General features: G+C 37.0%; 2 protein-coding genes across 2 annotated transcripts; one reads left to right on the top strand and one right to left on the bottom strand.

Annotated features, from left to right (window-relative positions):
• Positions 1-5,506: 5,506 nt before the first annotated feature.
• Positions 5,507-6,361, bottom strand: LOC130949758 (uncharacterized). Its single transcript, XM_057878397.1, has one exon. The coding sequence runs from the start codon at positions 6,359-6,361 to the stop codon at positions 5,507-5,509; it is 855 nt and encodes a 284-aa protein (XP_057734380.1).
• Positions 6,362-17,489: 11,128 nt separating this feature from the next.
• Positions 17,490-20,393, top strand: LOC130948823 (putative F-box protein PP2-B12). The gene is made up of 3 exons (XM_057877696.1): positions 17,490-18,103; positions 18,979-19,097; positions 19,611-20,393. Exons 1-3 carry the CDS (start codon positions 17,819-17,821, stop codon positions 20,131-20,133), a joined length of 927 nt encoding a protein of 308 aa, XP_057733679.1. The 5' UTR covers positions 17,490-17,818; the 3' UTR covers positions 20,134-20,393.
• The last annotated feature ends 538 nt before the right edge of the window (positions 20,394-20,931 follow it).

The following is a 20,931-nucleotide window of genomic DNA, read 5'->3' as shown; positions in this document are numbered from 1 at the left end:
AAAAAGTAGTTAGGTGGTTTTGAAAAAGATAAGAAACAAACACAAAGTCAAAGAGTTAGTTGAAAAAGATATTAAAATCAAATTTGAAAAGATAAGAAGATAAGAAGTTAGATAAGATATTTTGAAATCAAATTTTTGAAAAAGATAAAATTTTGAAAAAAAAAAGATATGATAGAAAGATAAGATAAGAAAATAAGGTAGAAAAGGTGTGTTTGAAAAAGATTTAATTTTTAAATTTAAAATTACTTACTTCACTAACAAGAAACTACAAGATAAGATTTTAGAACTTAAAGATTGAACCTTTCTTAACAAGAAAGTAACAAACTTCAAATTTTTGAATCAATCACATTAATTGTTAGTGAGTTTTCGAAAATTTGATATAAAGATAAGAAAAAGATTTTGAAAATAATTTGAAAAAGAATTTTTGAAATTTTCGAAAAAGAGGAAAAATTGGAAAGGATACGATTTTTGAAAAAGATTTTGAAAAGATAAGATTTTTAAATTTTTGAAAATTTGACTTGACTTATACGAAACAACTAATTTTGAAAAATTTTGACTAAGTCAACTCAAATTTTCGAAAATTTGAGAGAAAAAAGGAAAAGATATTATTTTTTGATTTTTGAATTTTTAATGATGAGAGAGAAAAACACAAATATGATCCAAAACATGAAAATTTTGGATCAAAACACTTAATGCATGCAAGAACACTATGAATGTCAAGATGAACACCAAGAACACTTTGAAGATCATGATGAACATCAATAACATATTTTTGAAAAATTTTTTATGCAAAGAAAACATGCAAGATATCAAACTTAGAAATCTTTAATGCATGGACTCTAACAAACAAAAAATGCATATGAAAAACAACAAACAACACAAAATAAGAAAACATCAAGATCAAACAAGAAGACTTGTCAAGAACAACTTGAAGATCATGAAGAACACCATGAATATATGAATTTTCAAAAAATGTAAGAAAAAAAATTTAAAGCATGCAATTGACGGCAAACTTAAAAATTGACTCAAAACTCAAACAAGAAACACAAAATATTTTTTTGATTTTTTTATGCTTTTATAATTTTTTTGTACTTTTATTATTCTTTTTTTTTCGAAAGTATTTTTGGAAAAAACGAAAAAGAAAAGAAAATTTTGAAAAAGATTTTTGAAAGATTTTGAAAAGAAAATTACCTAATCTGAGCAACAAGATGAACCGTCAGTTGTTCATACTCGAACAATCCCCGGCAACGGCGCCAAAAACTTGGTGGACGAAATTGTGATTCATATGTTTATGTAAAATTCATTGCTCTTTCTTTCCCAGGTAATGGCGCCAAAAAAACATGATGCCAATACCATGGTTCACAACTATGTGTGGACACAACTCCGTTCAACTAACCAGCAAGTGTACTGGGTCGTCCAAGTAATAAACCTTACGTGAGTAAGGGTCGATCCCACAGAGATTGTTGGTATGAAGCAAGCTATGGTCATCTTGTAAATCCCAGTCAGGTAGATAATATTTGATTATGGATAAGTTCAAAATAAATAATAAACAGAAAATAAAATAGTAAATAGTTACTCATATAATTCCATGGTGGGAATTTCAGATAGGCATATGTAGATGCTGTGCTCCTCTCGAATCTCTACTTTCTTATTACGTTCATCCAATCCTTCTTACTCCTTTCCATGGCAAGCTGTATGTAGGGCATCACCGTTGTCAATGGCTACATCCCATCCTCTCAGTGAAAATGGTCCTATGCTCTGTCACAGCACGGCTAATCATCTGTCGGTTCTCAATCAGGTTGGAATAGAATCCCTTGATTCTTTTGCGTCTGTCACTAACGCCCAGCCTTCAAAAGTTTGAAGCTCGTCACAGTCATTCAATCCCAGAATCTACTCGGAATACCACAGACAAGGTTAGACTTTCCGGATTCTCATGAATGCCGCCATCTATCTAGCTTATACCACGAAGATTCTGTTGGGGAATCTAAGAGATATGCGCCCAGCCTAAGGTAGAACGGAAGTGGTTGTCAGTCACGCGCGTTCATAGGTGAGAATGATGATGAGTGTCACGGATCATCACATTCATCAAGTTGAAGTGTAACGTATATCTTGGAATAAGAATAAGGAGAATTGAATAGAAAATAATAGTAATTGTATTGAAACTTGAGGTACAGCAGAGCTCCACACCCTTAATCTGTGGTGTGTAGAAACTCCATCGTTGAAAATACATAAGTGAAAGGTTCAGGCATGGCCGAATGGCCAGCCCCTAAAACATGATCAATGGCCCCCTAAGATGAAGAATAAAACAAAACTGAGCCCAAAGATGAAACGTGGTCAAAAGATACTGAATACAATAGTAAAATGTTCTATTTATACTAATCTAGCTACTAGGGTTTACATGAGTAAGTAATTGATGCATAAATCCACTTCCGGGGCCCACTTGGTGTGTGTTTGGGCTGAGCTTGATCTATCCACGATCTGAGACTTCTCTTGGAGTTGAACGCCAAGTTATAATGTGTTTCGGGCGTTCAACTCCGGGTCGTGACGTGTTTCTGGCGTTTTACTCCAGACAGCAGCATGTACTTGGCGTTGAGCGCCACTTTACGTTGTCAATTCCCAAATAAAGTATAGACTATTATATATTGCTGGAAAGCTCTGGATGTGTACTTTCCAACGCCGTTGAGAGCGGGCCATTTGGAGTTCTATAGCTCCAGAAAATCTATTTTGAGTGCAGGGAGGTCAGATTCCAACAGCATCAGCAGTCCTTTTGTCAACCTTTTTCAGAGTTTTACTCAAGTCCCTCAATTTCAGCCAGAAATTACCTGAAATCATAGAAAAATACACAAACTCATAGCAAATTCCAGAAATGTGAATTTAACATAAAAACTAATGAAAACATTCCTAAAAGTAGCTTGAACTTACTAAAAACTACCTAAAAATAATGCCGAAAAGCGTATAAATTATCCGCTCATCAGCATTCAAGAGAATCCGAAAGGTCTAAACCTTGTCTGTGGTATTCTGAGTAGGATTCAATGATTGAATAACTGTGACGAGCTTCAAACTCCTGAAGGCTGGGCGTTAGTGACAAATGCAAAAGAATCAATGGATTGACAGATGATTAGCCGTGCCGTGACAAGGTGCATTGAACATTTTCACTGAGAGGACGGGATTGTAGCCACTGACAACGGTGATGTCCAACATACAGCTTGCCATGGAAAGGAGTAAGAAGGATTGGATGAAGACAGTAGGAAAGCAGAGAGACGGAAGGGACAAAGCATCTCCATACGCTTATCTGAAATTCTCACCAATGAAGTACATAAGTATCTCTATCCTTATTTTATGTTTTATTCGTATATCATCCATAACCATTTGAATCTGCCTGACTAAGATTTACAAGGTGACCATAGCTTGCTTCATACCAACAATCTCCGTGGGATCGACCCTTACTCGCGTAAGGTTTATTACTTGGACAACCCAGTGCACTTGTTGGTTAGTTGTGCGAAGTTATGAAATATGTTTAGACCATGGTATTGAGCACCAAGTTTTTGGAGCCATTACCGGAGACTCTTTGAGTTGTGAAAAGAATGAATCACAATTTCGTACACTACATACACACAGTGTAATATTCAAAATAACAAAAAAAATAATTTATAATAACTTTTTTTTTATTTTTAACATGACTAAATATTATTTTTTTATATATATTCTTAAATAATTATTTTACTTTTTATTATCTCATATTTAATTGTCAAATCTATTTATTATAGTCTTTAAGGTATAAATAAATTTTTTAACTAAAATAATTACAATATATTAATATATAAATAATATATTTTTTATCTTAAATCATTTTTAAAAAAGCACAAATAATTTAAGTTGTATTTAATTAAAAGATTAAGTTTCAATTTAATTAACTAATATAATGAAGTTAATTATCATTATCTTTTTGAGTTTATTTATTTATTTATTTTTTATACTAAATCAAATTTAATAATATAATTATTATTATATATTAAGTTTAATAAAATATTTTTTTAACATAAAATACAAAAAAATTATTTATATTTTATTTTAAAATAAACATAATATAACAAATGATATATATATATATATATATATATATATGTATTAGTTTTTTCAAAAAAAAAATATTGTGGAGGCAAATATCTCCTTTTTATTGAGTTTGGGTTCGTCCCTGCAAATAGGGACATGATATAATACTTCACATACTGCTTTATAACAAGTGGATTAGTCAATGCTATATCATGTGTCGTGTTAACTAGTAACTACAATCCTAAGAATAACATTATAGCTGACTTTCCTTAGATTTTTCAAAACTGAGACGTAGTAAATTTTTAAAAAACGTGACATATATAAAATTTTTAGAAATGAATTTAGAACCAATATTTTTTGGAAAGGGAAAGCTCAACACAACAAGTAGAGCACAGAAAGTAACAAATAGAAAATCATCAATCAGAAGAAGTAAGCTATACAAAAAATACTAATTGATATTTCCTGTCATCTTTCGCATTGCTATCGACAACAAAAGGGATCTACACCAATCCACTCCTTATAGTTCATGGAGGACTTGTAGATTATTTTGTCAACCTTTTTTCCTTCATTCTAAAAAATCCGCCTATTCCTTTCTAGCCAAATATTACAGATAATCGTACAGAAACATACCATCCACCTCTTGCACTCCTCCTTACTAGTTAATAACTCAGTCCAACTTGAGAAATGTTCCTTTAGCGTTCCTGGGCATGACTATTGCCTTCCAACAAAAGACAGCAATGCACACCAAACCTGCCAAGAAAATCCACAACCAAGAAACAAGTGGTAACTAGATTCAACACCTTCATTACACAACACATAGGCAATATCTTCCTGGTTAACCACTGCCAGCCGACTCAGCCTCTCCTTCATATTGACCCTTCCAGTCAAGACAAACCAGATGAACAATTCAACTCTAGGTGGGACTACACCCTTCCAAACTGTCCTAGTAAAGTTGTAACTCGCTATATCCTCCGAAAGCATTTCCAGTTGCACAAAGGAGTTAGTTGAAAATACACTCTGTTCATCAAATTTTCACACAACTCTATCCTTTTTGCCATATACAAGATTAACCTGTCTTAATGTTTCATGCAACTGGTTCACTAAGTCCAACTCCCATTGGAAAAGCTCTCGCCTCCATTGGAAGTTCCATCTCCACTCTAACCCGTCCCAGAACCCACAATCCCCTATGACGGATCCCTTTTGGTTTGAAATTGAGAAGAGCCTCGTAAAAAGAACTTTCAAGGTCCCACCACGCAACCATACATCCTCCTAGAACCGAGTTCCTCTCCCATCGCCAATCTCCATAGACAGCCCATTAATCATCTTCTGTCTTACTTGTTGATTCTTGAACTGTAGTTGGCATATATCCTTCCATGGCCCCCCGGGCAGGTAGCCCCTGGGATGACAACATCACTTTGGGGTTGAGATTGTTACAAGAGCATACCACCTTCTTCTATAAAGGGCAATCTTCCTTCGAAAAGCACCACCACCACTTAAAGAGGAGGGCTGTGTTACGAACCATGGCATCCCCGACACCTAATCCCCCTAGCTTTCTGGGAGCCTGCACCACCTCCCACCTGACCATTGCCATACCAAACCGACCATCCTCCTTGTCCCATAGAAACCTTCTATATAGGAAAATCAGTTTCTCTGCAACAGCCTTTGGCATTTTATACAAACTCAAATAATAGACTGGCAGGCTGTTTAAAACAGATTTAATAAGCACCAACTTACCGGATTTGTTGAGAACCTTGGCCTTCCAAATGCTCAGCTTCTCCTCCACTTTTTCTATAATGGGCTTCCAAGTCTTCACCAACCTCGGGTTTGTTCCTAACTGGATCCCCAAGTATTTCACCGAAAGTGAGGCTACCTTACAGCCTATCACTCTAGACATACACTGTACCCACTGAACATCACAATTAATAGGAATCAAGCTAGACTTATCAAAGTTAATAGTTAGCCCCGACATAAGCTCAAAACAACGCAGGATCCTCCTGTAATTCTTTATGGTTTTTTCCTCCAGGGGGCAGAACAGAACAGTATCATCCGCAAACTGAAGATGTGACAACTCGACATGATCTCTACCCACCAGTAACGGCAAAATTTGCCCATTTCTCACCGCCTCCCCAAACATCCTATGTAGAACGTCAGCGACAAGTACAAATAGAAATGGAGACAATGGATCCCCCTGCCACAAACCTCTTTCCATCTTAAATGGCTTAGAAGGCGATCCGTTTATCAACACAAACATAGAACTCGTACTTACACACTCCGTAACCCAATTCCTCCATCTTTGTCCAAAGCCCATCTTTTGTAGCACAAGGTCTACAAAACTCCACCTGACTCTATCATAAGCTTTTTGAAAATCTAACTTTATTATTACCCCTTCCTTCTTCGTCGTTTTCATCCATTTAACAGTTTCGCAAGTAATAAGAGCCCTGTCATGAATCTTTCATCCTTTGACAAAAGCACTCTGAGTCTCACCTACCAGTGTAACACCCTACCATACAGAGTCTTATGCTTAAGTCATAATTCAGAGATGGCAAGGTATTACGACCTCTAAAATAAAAATTTAGTACGTATAGTAGTAAGAATGATTGATTATAACTAGGAGCCTTTGTAGAAAAAGGGGTAAACAAAAATCGCAACTCAAAAGCGCAACACTCTGATCAATAACGTAACGAATAGGGATAACCATCGCGAGATTATATATATACAAAGGAGTGTCAAAAACAGGAATATCAAGACTCAAAATCCGGCTGCGAAGATAACCGGTCCGAGCATATAGCAATATATACATATGATAAAAATAAGGAAAACCCCAAAGGAAACCCAAAGGGACACAAATACAGAAACCTATTCTCCAAAATCTCCCATAAGAGGAGTCATCACAGTTTGTATTATTTAATGCAGGTAAAAGTATCTAAGCAAAACATATAAACTAAACAGAGCTCCCAAGAACAAAGGATCTTCGCTAAACCAGAAGTCTCCAGCAGGCCTCAGCGAGAAAGCTCACGTCCTGCATCTGAAAACCACAAAATCTGCATGGGTGAGAACCAGAGGTCCCCAGCATGGTAACAGCTTCCACATATATAATACATAATAATAGAGGAAAGCCGAAGGCAATCCTAGAACTTCCTCCAGAATAATATCAAAGCTTATAAACAAGCTAAACCATAAAGGGCATCTGACTAAAGATACTTCAGTCTAACTAATACTTCCCTTTCCAATTCCTTCAAACCTCCCAACCACCATTAGGGGTATAATGTAGCAAACACAGTTATATCAAACCAGAAATATACAAATAGGAGCAATTAAGGCATTTAGACAATTAGCAAGTAGTATGCAGTCAAATAGGCAATCTCAAACAATTCATATAGTATGCATATGATGAATGCCTGTCCCTAGTGGCTGATGATATCATCTGTCGGTTATAGAGCCAACCTGACAAGTCCTGGTAGCTAACCATTGGACTGTCCCTCTGTCACGCATCCCCAACTCGAGTTATACTCATCATAAGCTTGATCATAATCATGATCTATATCCATCACCTTCACTGGTGAATATTTGCGGGGGCGAGCTCATCCGGGTCTTTCACAGTGCCCGGCCACACTTATGACATAGGGTCAAAAGAGCTTCGAGTCTCAACCTGGAGCACGTGGTGGCTAGCCACTGCTTCCTCCCAGGGAAACTCTCATCTCCAACAGTGGAAGTGCAACATTCACAATTCATTCAACAGTATATATGCATTTATACTAGCCATAATCATGGCTCCGCCGTAACACGGAAATAATCTAGCCATCCGACTCACGGTTAAATCCATAACCAGCCATTCGGCTCACGGTTAAATCCATAACCAGCTTTTTCATTAACAATTATGGCCCTTCGGCCCATGGCATAACAAGCACTTCCACCACCATCCTCCGCATCTCACATAATCATCTTTGATCCTCATTGATCATTCATTTTTTCCTTGCTTCACTCGCAAGTTACCACACCCCCTAGATCCTTTTCCAATAGCTAGGCATATCATAATGATTTAAGACATTAGTGGTGAGATCGGAGGCTTAGAAGTATGAGATTTTGCTTTTAAAACTCAAAAATCAATTTTAGGATGAAAACAGGGCCACGCGTACGCGCACGCGTAGATGGCCACAAAACTCATCGACGCGTAAACGTCATGCACGCTAACGCGTGGATTGAAAACTAGCAAATCGACGCGCACGCGTGGGTGCTCTCGTGCCCCAGGCACAAAACTGGCACAGTTCTGGCACAACTCTCTGGAAAATGGCTGGGCATTGGGTGCAGCACGTCGGCGCGCCCGCGCACACCACGCGCACGCGTGGATCGCATTTTTGAGAAGAACGGCGCGTACGCACCAAGTGCACCTACGCGCGGAGGGGGTCATTCTGCTAAAAATTTTCTAAGTTAAAAACTGTAGAATTCACAGATTCAACCCCCAATCTTCCGACGGACATAACTTCCTCATTTTAAATCGTTTTTCACCCGTTCTTCGAACGACATGGACATCCCGGATCCAATTTTATTTCTAAATAGATTTGGCACAAAAAAGAGATCCGTAGTCCAATTTATGTCCCGTCAAAGTATGCCCAAAAATCATGTTTTTCATAAAAACCACAAAGTGCCATTTTCAACCATTTTCAAAACCAATCAAAACATGCCAATTTCATCCCTTTTCTTTGAAATAAATTAAAATATATCAAATTCAACATCAAGCCTCCTCAACTCACACATTGACACTTTACCACAATTTACAAAATCACTATCCCATCATTTTAACCCACTTCACCCAAGTGGATCAAACCCAAACACATTGACATATCATATACTCTTCCTCATGCCAATTTTCAACAACACCAATTCCACTAAATCATCATTGTACACAATCAATATCATACTCACCATCAACATGGTTCAACCCACAATTCAACCATAACCAATCATCAAGCATATATCTCAACATGCATATTTCTCATACATCATACCATTAAGGCATCAATACTCGTCATCACATATATGACCACATCATATATATCAACCATTCAACAACAATAACAATTCAATGCCTATCTTAGGGCCTCTAGCCTAAGTATTTCCTACCACATTACATATTAGATACGAAAAACCGAAACCATACCTTAGCCGATTTCCCAAGCTCCACCGGAGCACTTCCAAACCACTTTTCCTCAAGCTCTCAAGGCCTCAACACCTCCAAGAACAGATTTTTCACCACCAAACCCTTTTCAAGCTTTTCAATATCACCAATCAAGCTCCAATATTCACACATACACAACCTAAGCCACAATCATCACACCCATACACAACATCTCAAAATCCAAACATCATAGAACCACAAATTACACTAGGTTTGAGAATCTTACCACACCCAAGGTCCAAGGAGACAAGATTAACTTTTCCTTCAAGAGAGTTAGGTCCTATAACATCAAAGAGCCCAAAATCTCAATATTTTTGCTCATAAAACTCGAAATTAAGGCTAGAAATTCGAAGAGCAAAACGTGGCTTACCTCAAGATTGATTGTATGGGTTTTGTAGAGCTCTCCGTGGTGAACGCGTGGCCGCAAACAGAGCGGCAATCAGAGCTCTAGATCAAAAGTTATGGTGGTTTGAAGATCAACCAAGGGAGAGAACTTGAGAGAGTGTTCTTCCCTCTTGTGCCTCCAATTTCAGCATGTGAGTGTGTTTAGTGAGGAGAGAGAATGCTGAAAACTAGGGTTTTGGTTTAGTTTAGTTGGGCCAAAGGCCCACTTTGGGTCCGGTTGGCCCGGTTTGGCCCGTTCGGTCCAATTTTGGTCCGAATTCTATAAAATTGGTACCAAAATTCTCGTCTCAATCTCCTCTATCATATTAAGCCATAAAAATCACATTTTAGGCTTTATAGAATAAATTCTCATTTATGGGTTAATTAGCCGTTAATTAACTGGGTTTTACAACCAGTCATGGCAAAATTGCGCGTATCCTCCTAACCATCATTTTCGAGATGACTTCATACACACAACCTACCATATTGATCGGTCTTAGGTCTTCAATTTACTTTGCACCGGTGAACTTAGGGGACAACGCCACCCAAGTGAGATTTGCATCCGCTGGTAGCTTGGAAGTCAAGAAAAAATTCATCACTGCCGCCGTAAAAACAGAGCCAATTTCAGTCCAACACCTCTTTATAAAGTTCATATTGTACCCATCACTTCCTGGCGCCTTGCATGATTCACAATCTCACACCGCTTCTTTAATTTTCTCAGGAGTCGGTTGCACCTCTTAAACCAAAGCATCATCTTCACCAATCATTTCCACCAAGACGTCCCTGAACCCCACCAAAGGAGACGCTTCCTGATGATATAAATTCTTGTAAAAGTCTCTAATCGCAATCTTAATCCGAGCTCTATTCCTTACCAATCTTCCATTAATGAGCAACGCATCAATCCTGTTGTTTCTCCTTCTCGCAGAGGCTATATTGTGGAAGTACCTTGTATTCTTATCAATGTCCTGCGCATGTCTAGAGCGCGTCATCTGCTTCCAATGTATCTCCTTCCTTACATACCATTTCTCACATCAAGTCACTAGCGCCTTTCTTCTTGCCTCCATTGCTCCATCATAAACACCATCACCTACCATGTCATCAATCTTCTTGATCTCTTCCTCAAACTTCATGATTTTCTTGTCCATGTCCCCAAAGTTATCTTTATGCCATCTTTCCAGAGGAACTGTCATAGCCTTCAATTTATCTATGAACTGTGCCTCACGTAGACCTCTACATTCCTCCTTGACCATTCTCAAAAAACCTTCATGTGTAAACCACGAATCAAGACTTCTGAACAGCCTCGGCCCATCTCTCTGCCTTCTACCTTCCACTATAATAGGGCAATGGTCGGACAAACCCCCTAGGACCACCTCGCATCCGAGTCTGGAAAATTTTCAAGCCATTCCAGGCTAACCAAAATCTTATCAATACGGCTGTAGGATCGACCTCTGAACCATGTAAACTTGCGGTATGTAATCGGCAAGTCAACCACACCCATGTCATGTATCCAATTCTTGAAGTCTTCGGCTGACAAGGGTAAGCTATCTGTGCCCCGTCTTTCTTCTACCTGTACAATCTCATTAAAGTCTCCCATGAAGCAACAGGGGACCTAGCATAGACCAGCTATGTAGCTTAGCTCCTCCTATACAACAAGTTTATCATTTCTAGTATGCGACCCATACACCAATATAAAAGCACAATTAAAATTATACTTCAATAGCTCCCCTTCAACACACATCTATCTCTCCCCTTTGTGGCTATTTCTTATTTTAAAAAAAATATCATCCCATATTAACATCAACCCACGAGATGAACCATTAGATTCAACAAAATCCCATTCCGCACAACTAATTCCCCAAATTTTTTGTATATTAAATTTAGTCACTACCTGTCTTTTAGTCTCTACCAGGCCTAACATATTTAATCTAAAATTTCTTTTCAAGTCCTTTATCATCCTTAGCTTCCCATCCCCCCTCAACCCCCTAATATTCCAACAGCTAAAAATCATTTCAACAAATTATTGCACACCTTTTTATAAGTTCTGGGTCTGCTCCGCCTCGCTTTTGCCTTTTGTTTCACCAACCTTTTTTTCAAAGCTATTTCTTTGTTCTGTTGCAGAAGGATCACTATGATGTCTTCTTCTTCGTCATACAACACTGCTCCTGACTCCGTTGCTAAGTCCCAAGCTTTCTTGTTTTCTAACAGCTGCTCCTCGAATGATAGACACTCATTGTCACTGGCTTCAGCATAACTGGTCTGAGATTCATCCTCCAATTCGCCCTCGTCTTCATCACATCCATCTTCTTTATTAGGCTCCATAGAAGCTTTCATACCCGGCCCAGGTTTTCCAGAATCATGTTCACCATTGTGTTCGACATCCTTACCGTGACGTGTTTTGGCATTGCCTTTTGAGCCCGCAGCTTCTAGACACCCATCAGCCCCTCTTCCATGATCAGCCACTCTGCCTCCTCCCTCCTCCACCGTGCGTGTCCTTGGTCAAGTCTCGTTATGTCTAGCAGCCCGTGTCAGGACCAGCACGTCACAGCGGGAGATTGGGATGTCCTCGGCTGGCATTCATGCGTTGTCGACCTCGTCCGCTACCCTGGCCAACTCGGCCTCCTTCTCCCCGGTTAGCTCCAACCCCGTTCTTTCAACAATCGTCCCCCATATTGTTAACTGCCGGGCACACAGGATTTGAACAAGCGGTCGCCAGCAAACCTTCATCAGGGCAGATTCGTGCTTCCCCAGCCTTAGGTATCGCAGCCCCCAATTCTCGGAGATGCCCAGGCGCATAGGCATCATTGGTTGGTTGGCCGAAACCTAACCTACGTACAGATCTCCAACCTGATATCTGCTAAACCGACCCGGTATAGATCCGACCCGGGCTCTCCCCAACAGGCCCATGTACACCGTCCGCTTCTCCCGTGTTCTTATCTCCTTCTGGCCATAGTCTTTCAAGGCCCAATGCGTTATTATAGCATCTATAACTATTGAGGGGCTTCCTTGTATGTACAACTACATTGCGCATTATTTCTCCCTTTCCTGGCCAAAATATTTACGACCGTAATCCCAAAAAATAGTCATTTCAGAATCCACTTCATCATATCCCACCAAATCTGCCATGCTTTTATTAACACTTTTATTAGATTGATAAGAACTTCGATTGATTGTCCTTAAATTGTCATAATTCCACTCATTCAAAATTGTTTCTGAATTTACCATTCTAGCCTCATATGTTTCACAACCTACCTCTTTAATCAATATGTCAAAGCCACTAGTGTCTATTGTAATATGGACCTATTCTTTGATCACGTCCATTACACATGTATCAATTTGTACACAGTCGACACTAAAAGAGCTGCACGATTTTGTTGCGTTATCACAGCCAACCATCTCACCATATTGGCTGTCTATTAGCCCGAAAGTATCCGCAAACCATGCATGTAAAGGCACCCCAAAGTACTCTAACCACATCCTTCAAGTTTTACTTCTCTCCGACTCGTCCCACCTTCATATACTGCAGAACAACTGCAGTAAGTTATTCATGTTAAAGACGTAAGCCTCTTCTGCATTCAAAAAACTGTCAAAGATCAACGGTGATTTATAAACACCCATTTCTCACACCTGTATAAGATGGAAAAAATTTATCGCAACCGATTTCTTCAGGAGTCAATATAGGATCACATTTAGAATTAGGGTCGCTCTACTGTACAGATGCAATTCTGTACAGATTTACACATATACCATCTCCTTATGTCTGCTGCCAACACGTGTTTTCTCCCTTGTGCGGCTGGGGCAGGCTTTCAGCTAGGTGTGGCCGTGTGGGCGCTCACGGGTGGGCCGAGTGAGCCGAGGTAGTTGCGTGAAATGGAACGGGGTTTGTGTGCGTCGGTTCTGTTGATGAGACGTTTGAGTTTTGGGCCTAAGCGGACGCAAAAAAAAACAATGGATGAAAAAAAAGGCAACTTGGGTCTTCACGTCACGCCTCTCCTCTTAGCAGAGCAAAATCAAGCTCCGTCTACGAGGGTCGCCGCTGCTAGTCTGCTCTTTGTCGCTGCTGGTGGCACTTGGGATCTGCGTGTGTTCGTCGTGGTGAAGCTCGCTTCCTAGTTCGCAAATCGCTAGTTGCTTCGTTGCAACGGTGGAGTCGTTGTCCCCCAGCCCTTCACTCTGGTCAGTGGCGTTATCCCCGCCGTTGCTTGTCATTTATGTTCAGTTATTCTCCATAAATTATTAGCAGACGCATCTTTATGAGATCAAAATAATCTTTTTGCTTATGTCATTCTAGGTTTGCTAGAGTAGAAATTTATAATAACCATAGTATTTTTTCAACATAATTGATATCTTGTTCTTGGTTATGTCATTGTTTATGTGTGAATAAATAGTTGATGTAAGATTAGTTAAGAACTTAAGATAACCAATCTTTTACTGTTGAAGTCGTTAATTGTAGGATCAAACTGTAGGAGTAATTTTTTTTTGCAGAAAAAATATGAGTGAAAAGGCAAAGAATTGAATGAATAAGCACTGTAATTACAATATGGACAACTATAGAGAATTTAATTTTGGATGATGATGCTGGGTTTTGAAAGGTTTTATTGCTATGGGTACTGCTAGTAAGGTAGGCATGATAATGAATATATAGTTGTTGAGATGGCACTTCCTGGTATTGCCCATGTAGGTTTTTGCCATCTTTTAGTATGCACTTTGATGGTTCACATGTTCTCCATGAAAATTGATATAAGCTGTTAGTTCCATGTGTTGTATTATAAATTGCTTGGTTAATTCAAAAAAGAATGTTCTATGCTTGATTGCCTCTGAATATTAGAGTAGTTGTAGAGTTAAAGACTTGTTGCACTCTACTAAGCATGGGTAACTTCAAAGACAGTAGACACATGGACATGGTAATTCCAAAATTTTGTTTCATAGGGGACAGGCCATATATATAAATTATAATGAAGCTTGTGAATGAGTTATAATTAGATATTAATTTGTTGTTGATATTATAATAGACAATTTTTTTCTTTTTTAATTCTTGTGATTAAAATCTGGAAAGGGTTTTTACTCTCATGTTAACGATTGTGCTGAGAATTTTGTTGTGCCTAATATGGTGTATAGGTTGTTAGTTTCTGTTTTTAATTTAGTGAAGAAAAATTAAAATTGGTGAGTTTTGTTAAGAAAAGAAATACATTGGACAACCTTTGTTTTCACTCAAGGAAGAAACAGGTGAATTAAGTTTAGTCAGTTAAGTAGAGGACGAGATAGCAGAATAGCTGTTGATGGTTTAGTTAAGTGGAGAAAATATTTTTTTTATTCCTTGCGAAAGTGCCGATGAATTCACTAATGATATAATGAGTGTTAATATGTTAATTATAAGTTGACCAGTGATATAATGTATTTTTTAATTATAATAAGTTTTTTTTGTCACTTACAACATTTTCCTTGATGAATTCTATGTTAAAACAGTTTCGATACACTATCTCATGCCAAGCTTTAATAACTAACTAATAACTTCATATTCTTTATATCTGTTTTGTAAATAGAACTCTTAATTTTTTTTTTCCTCTTATTAACTGCTTTTAAAATTCTTTTCCAATGTATATCTCCAAGTATCCGTAAGAAAATTAAATCATCCTCCAGCTAATACCCTGAAAAATACGCAAAATTTAAATTACAAACAAAAATATTCAACTCGATACAATACTTACAAAATGTTATTTTTAAAATTGGTAGAAAATTAGTCCAACCAAACCATTTCAAGGAGAATTCCAAAATTACTGAAGACGTGATCTGAAACAAGTCCTCTTTATTATTGGATGCTTCCTAAATTACCACTAAGCTGTTATTTTTTGTTATTATATATGCTAATTATTACTTATACAGTTAAAACATACGATAATTTTGTTAAAAATTATTTTTATTTCATACTCACTTATATTTAAATTAATCATACTTTTTTATTATTTATAGGGCTGTTCATTATTTAGTTAATTAACCAAATTAATTTTATATGATAAAATTAGTTATTAACCGATTAAAAAAATTTAAAAATCGGTTAAAAACTGATTTTTAAAATTTGGTTTTGGTTAAGCACTTTTTAATAATATTGGAATAAAAAATTGTTACTTTAGCATTAAAATAAAATTATAAATTCTTTATTATAAAAATGTACTACAATTTTATATACTTATGCCATGATCCCTAAATAATAACTTATTATAATTTGTTAAAACTTGATTATTTTTAAAATATTGGTGATGATATCTATTTTAAATTGTTATTTTAGACCTGTGACTATTTTAATTTCTTTACTTGCGTAGGACTGATTCTATCGGTTCAACTAATAACTTATCTATTAAACCAACAAACTAGTAAACCAGTTATCTGACCGATTCAATCATTGCGTTAGTTCTTACAACTATGATTTAGTCCACTCTACTGACCGGTTTATTGGATTGCAGTTTATCGTTTAAGGACTATTGATCATGAATTACGGTTTAAAATTTAGGATTTATAGTTTACGGTTCAACTTACATGGTTTATGATTCACGGTTCATGAATTAGTGTTACAGTGTCCTCTCACGGTCTCGCCTAAAGAAATAGACAAATTAACTGCAATTTAGGCTTTAAGGGTATAATAGGCTTTATTGTTCTCGGTTTTTGGGTTTCAGGACTATGGTTCAGATTTTTTTGGTTTCGAGTTTTCGGGTACTAGATTCAGGTATGATGTTCCGGAATTAGTGCTACACTGTACCTTCCCAACAAGAAATTTACAAATTAGTCGGTTTTTTGGGTTTTGGATTTACTATTTAGGGTTTACTGTTATGGTTTAGTGTGACGGTTTACTTTCACCACAACAAACAAACAAGTCAAGTGCATTATTCATGAATCTAACCTTCATTTTGTGTCATTGTCACTCCTTTTACTATTTCATAACTTTCACCCAAAATACCCTGAAGACCAACTATCAACTGTTTTCTAATTTTACTTCTACTCGTCACCAATACTATTTTCACATTAGAGACCTACTCACATCTATACTAATCAAAATAACATTTTCTATTGCCTTCTTTTAATTAAAATTAAAAATAATACTTAAAATACAAAAAAAATGTCACCCAAACACTCCACATCGAATTAGGGGTTTAGTATCCAGTAATTATAGCGTCAACCAGAAAAATTTTGACTTTTGGACAAAAATAATATACAAAAATATTAAAATATTTAATCTTAATGTATTTATATTTTTAAATCCACGTATATTAGTCAGACACACACCCAGAGATATATTGTTCATTTGGATGATATACTCTTTCGTTTTTGGTTCAGGAGTCATTATATTCCTCCTACATCATGATTTTTCCTATCTATAATAGCACCTAAAATAACCAAGGCCTTATGTGAAATATTTTTGGTCTCCCGGTCCAATCATTGCAACAGCATGCTTGGCTCCAACTATCCATTTCGATATTTCCAAAAAAAAAAACAAAAAAAAAACCCAACGGAGCCATCCACCCTTCCAGCTTCAGTAGCTCGGCTCTGTACCATTCTACACAAACTACCACGCTGCTCCCAGTTGCATTGCTCTTGGACACCTGTCATCTCTAAATTCTTTCAATTAATGGAATCTGTACACTGTAATTATCCTTACACAATGGAATCTGTACACTGTAATTATCCTTAGAATTAACTTCTATGTCAGAAACGTTAAAAAATACTGCGCCCACCAAGACAGACCGACACAACAATGAATACAAACTAAGGTGGTATAAGCAACGTTATGATGACCCAAAGAAATATCTGGGAGAAAACGTGTGTACCAGTGCGGGTAGTGATAAATTAGAAAAATCATAGATATTTATTCACTCACACAATCATCATCCGGCACCAAATTTCCTTTCCTGCGGCAAATGTGCCACTGCCACACAAACGATGCCAAGGCAGACTTAACCGCTAAGCTTTCCCTTTCAGCTTTCAATTCAACTCGATAAATAAATAAATATCTCTCTCTAGTCTCTTCCCCAATTCCTATCTAATAATAATATCTGTAACCATAACCACTACCCACCGCTATATACGGACACACCCCACAACCAAAATCAATAACGTTAATAATAACTGGAGCACCCTCTACTCTGCACAGATTCACACAAAAACGCAGCATCCTCTTGGCGTCGTTTAATTATTTAGTTACTATTTGTTGTTGTGATGATGGTGATGGTGATGGTGGGCGAAGGCGTGGGGTTTCAGGACCTACCGGAAGGCTGCATAGCGAACGTTGTGTCGTTGACGACTCCTCGGGACGCGTGCAGCCTTGCGCTGGTGTCGTCTACATTCCGATCCGCCGCTGAATCAGATTCCGTTTGGGATCGCTTCCTTCCCTCCGATTACAACGACATTGTTTCACAGTCCACCTCCTCCTCTTGCCGTTCCAAGAAGCAGCTCTATCTCTCTCTTTGCGAAAATCCGATTCTCGTTGATGATGGCAAAAAGGTAATTTCCTTGTATAATGTGATTTGATGAGATCTCTGCTAGTTTGTTCTGGTTTGTTTGCTGAGTTCTATTATTATCTAATCTAATATAAAATTATTCTGTATCGGTCTTCCATTTTTATATTATTTTATTTTTAATACTGAAATTACATGCAAATTAGATCCATTCTTAATTTCGTTTAGGTAGTTGATTTCAATATAGTTGAAGGAATATTGTTGAGGAAAAGCTTGTTATGTGACTTACGGGAATAGCATGATTTTGAACAAACCATAATTTTGGGAGTTCAAAAATGGAAGATTGGGAATGTGAAAACACTCTCAAATTAACTGAAGAGAAATGTGATTAGCAGCCTTTTTTTTTTTTTTCTTTGAGGCGTGTGGATTGTGAAGTACATCTAAAACTGATTGGATTGATGAAACAAGGTGGAATGTAACGGAATAGAAAAGGGAATTTATTCGGTTCTATTGTTTGGATTGAATAGAAATGAGATGTAGTGGAATGGATAAGGATAAGGATCGAATATATTCTATGTATCTGATAGCATCTTTTTTCTTGCCTTCCGTTTTGGGAAGAATGAAATGGAATTTTAAATGCTATCTTATTCTCTCATAATTATTATATTCCATTGATGTCTACTTGTATATCTTAAGTGTACAGATTCGTTTTTCTTTTTTAATATTAAAATCTAAAATTTATTACATTCTCTGTTGTTCATTTTTAATGCTAAAAAAAAAAAATGTTGATGCATATAGCATCCCTCCCCAATGCCCATACATCCCATCTTATTTCACTCTATTCCATTTAACACTATAGACGTTATACATTCAAAAAAACTATATACTTTATTAATTTATGTTTTCAAATGAATATTTCAGAGCTTTCAACTGGATAAAGCTTATGGGAAGAAATGCTACATGCTATCTCCAAGGATGCTCTTTATAGTATGGGGAGACACTCCCAGGTATTGGAAGTGGACTCCTCTTCCGGAGGCAAGGTAATTTATTTGCTACTTACTAATTATTCTATCTTCCCTGTCTCTATCTTGATAAATTTCAACTAGAAAAGATTACTTGTACCCCTATAAAGACAAGAAATGATATTTGTACTATCTTCTGTGTACACCTCTTTTATACAGAATCTTTATATGGTATACAAGACAAATTTTTTTATCTTGTTTGTTATCAATCACTTTTAATACCAAAAGTAAAAGGTCTGGGAGGTGTACAAAAGAGATGTAATAAAGGCTGGACATACAAGATTCTTCTATAAAATCAAAGGTATCAAGGGAAATCTATTATGTATTTTAAGTGTTACATTAAGTAGATGGTTTTCCTGTTTTTTGAGGAATATCTATTTTTAACAGCCATCATAACCTCATTGTTGTTAATATGGTTTAACAAAAGTAATTGGAACTAATTATGTTAAAAGATTTGTAGTAAAGCACCACATATATTGCACTATTGCAGGTGAGTTTGTGATCATAGTTTGAATTCCAACATAATCGCAGGTTTTCCGAGGTGGCCGAACTTGTGAGTGTGTGCTGGTTGGAAATCAGGGGTTGGATCAATACTCACATGCTATCGCCAGACACATTGTATGGGGCATACCTTGTGTTCAAGCCAAGCTCTACAGGGGCCTATGGTTTCGAGTACCAATCAATTGAGGTCTCCATTGCAGTTGCTGGAGGCGAAACCCACAAGAGAACCGTGTTCCTTGATCCGGAAAGGGGAAAGAGGCTAAGGTATCAGATCGTCCCTCGTCGGGTAGGGATATTCAACCGAACTCGCATGGTGGCTGCAGCCGGACCACCACAACCACCTAGAGATAACCTTGATGATCAGTATCCAAAGGATCGGAAAGATGGGTGGTTGGAAATGGAATTGGGACAGTTCTTCTGTGAAGGAGGAGAGGACAAGGAGGTGGAGATGGGAGTTTATGAGATCAAGGGTGGTGATTGGAAGGGTGGCCTTCTTGTTCAAGGAATTGAAGTTAGGCCTAAACAATGCGTCCATGCCAATAATACCATATAAATGGAAGAATACAGAAGAGGGGCCTAAACCATGTAGTCTTCATGGTTGTTCATCTTCAAAGCCATGACCAAATTGTTGTCATTTCCAAGTGGTGGTGTCTTTTCTTTGGGTCCAATCTGATGCTTTACCATTTACTAGTACGAGCGAAGGAAGGAATATGTTAGATTCTTAGTAAGATTTTGTATTTACAAATCAGTCAAATTATTTACCTTTTGTAACATGATACACAGTAAAGAAATAACATTTTACAATTTTTATCATTTTAACATTTGCTAATAAATCTCACTCTTCAAGTTAATAATAACTTTTAGATACTAGGGCAGTTGTGTTGATCTATTTCTTTATCCTTGCAAATAAAGTTATTATTTATATTTTATAGGTTTTTGCTATGGTGAATATTTTTTGTTTGTCATTTGATGAACTTAGGTGGCTGAAGCTAGAGTGAGATACTTATTAGTGACATGGGTTTTATGTCTTGGCAAAAGAGTGAACTAGTCAAGTTTAGTGACTTTATTGTCTGATATAATTAATCTTGAAGACATATTTAGCAAGTAATTATTTATTGTATCGGTTAGTATGGCCTTGAGGCCCCTTTTTTGTTAGTAATTTTTTTAGTAATTTATCGTGATTCTTTTTTTGTTATGGATTAGACTTGGATTTTATCTTTCATAATTTTGTCATGGTATGGATTTTATCTTTCACAACTTTGTCATGGTATGTCAAATTTGTTAAGAGGTGAATTGTACGTTTGATTACCGAAAACATAATAAAATATCTATAGTATTAGGTAATATAAGA

Source organism: Arachis stenosperma, chromosome 9 (assembly GCF_014773155.1).
Source record: "Arachis stenosperma cultivar V10309 chromosome 9, arast.V10309.gnm1.PFL2, whole genome shotgun sequence".
In the NCBI taxonomy this organism is placed as follows: Eukaryota; Viridiplantae; Streptophyta; class Magnoliopsida; order Fabales; family Fabaceae; genus Arachis; species Arachis stenosperma.
This window is presented reverse-complemented; position numbering and strand designations above follow the sequence as displayed.